This window comes from Nannospalax galili, unplaced genomic scaffold (genome assembly GCF_000622305.1).
Source record: "Nannospalax galili isolate Female #2095 unplaced genomic scaffold, S.galili_v1.0 scaffold299, whole genome shotgun sequence".
Classification (NCBI taxonomy): Eukaryota; Metazoa; Chordata; class Mammalia; order Rodentia; family Spalacidae; genus Nannospalax; species Nannospalax galili.
Genome location: NW_008343973.1, coordinates 156,979 through 165,282, shown reverse-complemented (window position 1 = coordinate 165,282; position 8,304 = coordinate 156,979). Strand labels below are relative to the sequence as shown.

The 8,304-nt window shown below is 39.0% G+C and overlaps 1 protein-coding gene across 2 annotated transcripts in view; it reads right to left on the bottom strand.

Annotated features, from left to right (window-relative positions):
- Window positions 1–8,304, bottom strand: part of Il18rap (interleukin 18 receptor accessory protein) — a 42,994-nt gene that overhangs the window by 26,259 nt on the left and 8,431 nt on the right. For both annotated transcript variants that reach the window (XM_029567019.1, XM_008840313.3), the window contains 3 exons: window positions 6,901–7,069; window positions 6,189–6,507; window positions 5,922–6,105 (listed from right to left, as the gene is read on the bottom strand). In XM_029567019.1, the coding sequence (XP_029422879.1) occupies window positions 5,922–6,105; window positions 6,189–6,507; window positions 6,901–6,970 (573 nt within the window). In that variant the 5' untranslated portion in view covers window positions 6,971–7,069. The remainder of the gene's footprint in view (window positions 1–5,921; window positions 6,106–6,188; window positions 6,508–6,900; window positions 7,070–8,304) is intronic.

Sequence of the window (8,304 nt, the reverse complement as noted above, 5' to 3'; positions counted from 1 at the left end):
ATTTATTTATTTTAATTTTTATTTTATGTATTTATTTATTTTTCAAAACAGATAGGAACTAGACTCTTCTGGAGCCAACTATGAATGACCATGGACCAGGAACACAGACTTGAGTTTCCATCAACTCTGTGTTTCAACATGGAATCAGTTTCACAAAGCTTTTATAGTAACAGAACAAAAAAATAGTTAAAACACACTTTAAAACACATTGGTGTAAATACTCTGTGGATTACAGCAAAGTAGGAAAACCTCTACTGCAGGCCCCAGATTCCATCTGATAATACTGTCTTTGAGTTGGTGGGAGTTAAGTATCTGTATATTCCAAAGGATTTACCTAATGGTAAAAGATGGTCACAAAGATGTCAGCTCACACACAGAATAATAAATGGCTAAAGATGGCGTGACACAGTTGGGCTCTGAATTTATAACTTTTCAAATTCTCCACAATTATATAAGCTCTCATCAGTTAATCAGCAGAAGGTTCCAAGGAAGGTACACCTTTTCCAGGAACGTTTACTCACAGTTCCCTCTGTTGGTCAAGCATTAGATTATGTGCATGCAGGGACACATACTGTTTATTAAATATTATTAATGTCTCACATGGCTAAGAAAAGCTTCTAAGGATCTGATGTAGATGAGGCTATGTAGTAGGTAGAAGAGCAGTCTTTGGGAGAGAGGAATATCTAGCAAAATCATTAAGGAAAAAAATACCCTGGATCATATCATTATAATCTACTAGCCATTATGATCCAAATCTGATTTTTAAAATTACTTAATCCTCTATATTTGACATAACATGTAACATATATTAAAAGCAATACACCTAAAATTAAATGAATCAAAAACACTGTCTGACCTGACAGAGTGAAGGCAACACATGAGGGAAAAGGGCATTTAAAATAACTAAAATGTATCTATTTTTTAAAACTCGGTTGACTATATGTTTCCCTCTGGATTTACAGTTTGTTGTACTCCATGATCTCTTTATATTTGCATTAAACTGACTACTAATGATTTAATTTTTATACCCACAGATTAATGCATCTCTCAACTCTCGCCACAGAAGTTTCCTTATGCAGTAGATAGTGATTAACACAGATAACCACAACTGGCCAACGTACAGAGAATAAGTGGCTTCAGAATGCCTATCCCTGAACAGAACACCTGTGTCAAACTTCTCCCTAGGTTCAGAAATCATTGCAAAGGAAGGGGCAGGAAAGATTGCAAGGACAAGAGATTTCAAGGAAATAGGGTTTTCCAGACAGCTGGTCAGTTATTCATATGAACTCACAACAATGGTGACAGAGTGCACAAGTCCCACATAAGGTCAAACCAGACGAAACACCAGTATAGAGATAGGGAAGTGGGTAAGAAACCCCAACCTAGCCTTAAAATATATAACAGAATGCATGAGAATTGTGAGAGGCAATGGGAGGGTGCAGGTACAGGAAAGGGTCTAAATATGATCAAGACCCTTGATCAATTGTATGAAATGCACAAAAGCTCAATAAAATTTTTTTGAAAACCCTGACTTTATTTTTCTTGCCCACATATTTGTTGGTAGGCTGCAGTTAAGCTGATCTTGATCCAGCTTGTCTAAGCCAAGCTGGACTCCAGACATCAAGTTCATATACGCAACATGTCTTCAACATTCTGGATAGACACTTCTGAAATGCTTTTCTGATGGTGAATGGCAGAAATGCAAGAGACCAATCTAAACCACACGAACATATTTCCTTCTTCTGCTCATCTTTAAGAAATATTTCACTGTCTGAAGCAAAATCCATAGCCAAGCATTATATCAGCGGAGTGGGGGAAATAAAGCTTGCCCCTTCTAGTGGGATGTGCCACACAGCAAGTGCAAAAGAAGCAAACAACAAATTCAACCCTGCCTGAGGAACTACTGGCAATCTATGGCTGCTGGGAGGGTGAAAGTCAGTTTCCTTCAAAGGTATGATTCTCGATAGGTTAAGCAGGCTCCAGTGGATGGACCTACACTGAAGGATACTTGGGGACACAAATTAGACTGTATAGACCTAATACATATAATATATTATATATTATGTATATAATAGAATACATTAAATTGGGCAGGGAGTAGGAAGGGAAATGCTGATAGGAGAGAGGATCTGATATGATGAAAATATACTGTATGAAAATTGAAAATTTTCAATTAAAAAAGAAAGAAAAAGGAAAAAGACATATAAACTGGGTACAACCAATTAGATTACTGTTTCTATTGATGTTAAAAATGTTAAGATATGAGCAAGGTGTGGTTTTGCACACCTTTAGTCCCAGCACTGGGGAGGCAGAGGCAGGCAGATCTCTATGAGATCAAGGTCAGCCTGGTTTATATAGCAAGTTCCAGGCTAGCTGGGGATGCAGGGAAACCGTGTCTCAAAAACAAAACAAAACAAAATTTTTAAAAATGTTAAGGCACAACAAATTAAACACTACAAAAGTCTCTATAACATGCTTGAGTATTTAACAAAGTAACTTCAGCTGCGTTCACTCTAGCTCTAGCTACCCAATGATTTGAGTCACTCCTCTTATCCAAGTTATACAAAGGACATCAATCTTAAATAACAACAACACTTGTGGTGTTTTATGATTGAAGTACTGATGTTTCTTGATTCACTGAGTATTATCTAGGATTATCTAGGATTTAATTAAACAATATTTTTATTTTACTAATAAAAAGGAAATGTACAGCCGGGTATGATGGCGCACGCCTTTAACCAGCACTCATATGATGGCGCACGCCTTTAATCCCAGCACTCAGGAGGCAGAGGCAGGCAGATCTCTGTGAGTTGCAGGCCAGCCTGGTCTACATAGTGAGTTCCAGGACAGCTGGGGCTACAGGGAGACCCTGTCTCAAAAAGACCCCCCCAAAAAAGGAAATGTACAATATTACAATGACTCCCTCTAGAGTCCCATTTACATTTCCAACCATTAAAATAAAAAGTAAGGAAACTGTCATATGTAAAAATATTTTTTCTCGATATGTATTTTTATTGGATTTTTGTGCATTTTATATAATACATCTTAATCAAATTTAGACACCCTCATCTATCTGCACCCTCATAGCCCCCTGCCCCATTGGATTTCATGCATTCTGTCATATATGTTAAGTACTGCTGAGTCAGCTTTTAAGAAACTACAACCCCAAATTTTTGTGGGTTTTACTTTTTTTTTTTAATGTGTATGCGAGTATTGCCTGCATGTGTGTAAGTGCACCTGTGTTGTACAGTGCCCTTGGAGAACAGAAGAGGGCATCAGATCTCCTGAAACTGGAGTTATGGATGGTTGTTAGCCACCATGTAGGTGCTGGGATTTGAAATCAGGTCTTCTGCAAGTACAACCACTGCTCCTAACTACTGACCCATTCCTCCAGCCCCAATTTTTGTGTTTATAAAAAATTGTTTGGACATGATTGGAGAAATGGCTTAGCGGTTAAGAGCACTAGCTGCTTTTGCAGAAGACCCAGGTTCAGTTCCCAGCACCCACATGGCAGTTTACAACCATCTGTAACTCCAGTTCCAGGAGATCTGATGCCCTCTTATGGCCTCTGTACACGTTGCATGACACAGGTGCACTTACATACATGCAGGCAGGACACTCATATACATAAAGTAAAAATAAATAAAAAATTTTTAAAAATATTTGGGAACTCTGCAGAACTCCAAATCCAGGAGCTTGTTTCAGTAGGATACCCTGATCATCTGCTCGGTGTGTCTGGCCAGCAGTGCCATCTGAATTCAATGCCATGTTTGTATCCTCTCAGCCAGTGTCTATCTGTTTAGAGATGGTCTGAGGTGTGACCAAACCACCCCCGCTATGTGAAAACTGAGGTGTAGCCTGAAGGGAAGGGCCCATGGTTGTCATTTCCTGCTCAGTGTAATTGGTTTTAGAAATGGATTTCTGTGCCTTGGTCTGTGATATCCAGGTCACTGTGTGCACGCATGTGTGTGCAAGTGTTTGAGTGTGCAATTCAATTTATAAACTATAAACTCTGAACCAGGATCTGTCCAAATCTCTTAGAAGACACAGTTTTAACAATAGCCATGTTTACCTTGTTTAGGATAGCTGACTGTTCACCTCAAAACACACTGTGACATTTGCTGTTAAACCCCCAGAGAAATGAAACAAAGCTTCCCTTAAGACTATCAGAAAGCTTTAGGGCTTAACCCTAAAATCTATACAGAGAGCCAACTATATGGCTTGTGGTCAACCTCAAATTCAAGTAATGTCAACTTCACATACACAATCTTTAAGCGTATAAACACATGTTTAGCTGAAATAATTGGACAAAGACTGTTTATTATCCTAAGAGTCCATCTAGGTAGAAAGTCTGTTGTCCCAGGTTATACATATTTTGAAGCAAAGGAAATTTTGCTTTTGAAAGAAAACTGAAAATAATGAATAGAACTATTGAATCCCTTTAGTAACCTCATTTTTGAAGTTATGAAATTAGCATGTTTCCTAAACTAGAATGTTACTGTGGCCAGCATTCTTTACACCATTTTGAAATACAAATGTGAGACCACAGCCACATCATTTGCTCCCTGTGTGTACTGATTTCTGTACTGAATATAAAATCACCTGTCTATGCATCATCACAGATTCTCACAAAGAAATGTCCTCACATCATAATAGCTGGTCACCCAGAAGTCTCACTGTATGTTATGAAACCACCAAATAAATATGGCCTATTTTTTTACTTCAATCAGTGATAATACAAAATAACATTTGGGGGCCCAAGAGGTAGCTTAGCATGTAAAATTGCAAGGAGAGAATTAACTCTGGAAGATTGTCCTCTGAGTTCCATACATGCACTGTGACATGTGTGCACCCACACTTACGTGCACACCTTATATATACACATACAATAATAATGCACAACAATTTAAAACATGTTTATATTAGCAAGCATATACCCATTAAGAACTCAAATTACAACTTTTGCACAATCTTAAAGGCAAAGTATTAGACTGCAAAGTTACTGAAATATATACAGATATGTCCCCTTTCCATACTCAATAACTAATGGCTAATTGAGATGGGGCTTTGTGGGGTGAGCATTTTTGTGTGGGCAAGCACTTAGAAAAAGTATAAAATGGTGAAACTATGAAATACACATCTCACCCAAACAGGTCTTCAGATGCCCAGATTCTGTGTGGGTATTTTCAGTAGGGTTGTTGGTGTTTGTTTGCCGCTTTACTTAACACTACATATTATGAAGCTGCCCTCCTTCCCTTTTTCTCTTAGTACCCTCTCCCTCTCCACTTCTCACTGTACAGGTCACATGTCACCCAGAACCATGTTGTAACTGGCCTCTCTTAAAAACTATTCCACTCCTCTGTCGCTTTCTGAACTCTTCTAGGAAGTTAGGAAAACTATTCCACTCCTCTGTCGCTTTCCGAACTCTTCTAGGAAGTTAGGAAAACTATTCCACTCCTCTGTCGCTTTCTGAACTCTTCTAGGAAGTTAGGAAAACTATTCCACTCCTCTGTTGCTTTCCAAACTCCTCTAGGAAGTTAGGAAAACTATTCCACTCCTCTAGCTCCTGTAGGGAGCTCTCTTCTCTAGCCTTATCGATGCCCACAGCTCCCCAAAGACAGTGAATATGCACTAGCCTGCCTGAGTTCTCAGATGTCAGCCTATACCCTACCACGGGTATGATATACTTGAATGTTATAATTTTCCCCTGACAATGATGAAATGAATAGTTTTATCAATCTGAATATGAGGTCGATAGGGACAAAACCATCTGGAATTTTGGTCTTTTACACAGACAGGCTCAGACCAGCCTTACATAGCTCTGAACCCAGATTCTTAAACTCACAATTCTATAAAGCACTGATAGAAATAGTACTATAAAAATAATGTTCATGCATCCATTTCAGAAAATTCGTTCATACCTTGTACCAGGTCATCTCTGGACTTTGTATACCACTTTGGCAGCCAAGACTGGGACAATAAATGGATCCAGTGCTACCAATAAGTAGGTCTTGTTTATGTTCTACCAAGTTCCCACAGGATACATTTGTCTGAGGTTGAAATTCTAAGATTGTCTTGATACAGCAAGCCATATCCTGGGGGCGCCTAGGAGAGAAGCTACAGCCTGTCAGCATGGATGTTTTGTCTAGATAAGAGAAGATTTGAGAATATTTTCAGACTGGACATACCTAATCCGGGGTTTACAAATATATGTGCCCAAATTATCCATCTCTGAGGCCAAAAGGTACAGCGTGCTCTTGTCCCGAGAGTGAGGAGAGTTGCTAGTGACTTCCTCTAATGGACCTCCACCCCAAGGTTGCATGTACCACTGGACATCAGTTAGATTCTTGCTACCACTGCAGGGTGGGTGGGCAGGGCCTTGAGTTGGTGAGACTTGATCTCTGTGGGAGAAATGTGATTTCTGTAGTTCTGGTAAATCACAAAATATGACAGTGTTCTCAGTACTCCTCGCAGAGTATGTCCAAAGAAGTTTTTTGGTGAAGCAATCTGAAAATTAAAGCAAACAAAACAATACAAAGAAATACATTAGAAGTTAGAATTCTCTTTAATATTTACAGATAACACTTGATATAACAAAGGAGTAAGTTCTCTATATGTCTATCTTAGTCACTGTCCATTTCATAGGCAAAAATAGCTCATGTTCTAAAGCTTATGCTTTAGCCACAGAGCTCTAACTTCCTCCAAACAACAGATGAACTTTCATTCATTCCTCTTCAGATGCTCCTACTGAACACCAGCTGTGGTCCCTGGGTTCCCCCATCCACGCTTGGTATCTGCTGAAAGCTGTCCTGACCAACAATTCTCCTCCTAGCCCCTTTTTAATCTTCAGAGTTTGACCATAAGTCTCACAGTGTCAATACAAAAAGTGAAAACCCCTACCTGAATGAGAAAATCCTGTGATCTTCTCTCCCGCAACAAAACTAAAAAACATGGAGACCAGGTAGAACATGGCTCCCCCTGCTCCTGCTAGGGCTGCAGTAACATCATCCTGCTGCCAGCATGGAGTGTATGGCCAGCCAGGCCTCTTTTCTGAGCATCCTCTTCATTTCTGAAATAGGAAATGGAGAAATAAATCTATGATCAAATCTCAAGCCACACAGGAAGTTTCAAAAGGGCACATCCCACCCAAGCAGGTCTTCAGATGCCCAGATCCTGTGTGAGTATTTTCAGTAGGGTGAAACCATCTCTTCTATGTGTCATCTCTAACACATCTGAAGGAAGAACACTTCAAAACCAGTGTCCCTTGGGGCCATCCCACAAGCCATGTGGTATCTTCTAGTGCAATTTACTCTTCACGAAATTCTTCCTTTTTCTTTAATGATCTCATCCAATGTGTATATTTTTATTAGTAATTTGAAAAAATAATGTTCATATTTTTCTGAAAAGATGGACCAGGTACATAAAAATGAAAGATTCTCCAGATACGGAAACTGGAGCTAGAATTCCTGTGCTTAAAATCTGAGAGTGTCTACATGGCAATAGCTTATAAAAACCACTGGAGAAATAACGATAAAAATATGTTACTTGAGAAGAATATTACTAAGGGAGAAATGGAAAAATAAATTGCTTTATCTGGGCCAACTGTAGGGTCTTAAACACCCAAAAGGAAAGTATAACCAAAGATTAATGGGGTCAATATAATTTTTAAGAGTCCGTATGTATAGCTAAAGGCTACATAACAAGAAACAATGCCAGACAGGTGATACCTCCCTTTTAGTTATTGGCCAAGATAGTGTAAGAGACTCCCAGGCAATAACCCAGCATAGAACTGGGAAAATGAACAGCAGACCCCAATCTTATCTAAAGGAATATTGACAACTGATTGCTGCTAGATGAGGAACAGCTGATATTCTTAAAACAAGGATCTCTAGATAGGCTGACTAGATTCAGCAGACAGACAAGCACTGGAGAATGGCTGGGGGTGTCGACAACACAGAGGACAGTAACAGGGATGACAGAGTATATGGGCTCCAGTATGTGGGAGGGGGGAGGCTATGGGAGGGTGCCATTTGGGAAGTGGTTATATAGATGAATAAGATTGTGTGGGATGTTCTGTATTTTACACACACAGAAAAATCAACAAATTTTAAAAAAAGACATATTTGAGGAGGAAGTATAAAAATTTACTTCATTGGTAATGTTTATCAACATTACCAATGAAATCTACTTGATGACTTTATATCCATACTCAAGCATCAAGGATCTGAGTGTAACCGACTGTGACTATTAATAATCAGATACATAGAGATTAAAGACACATGTGCAAACATCTAAGCATTAGTA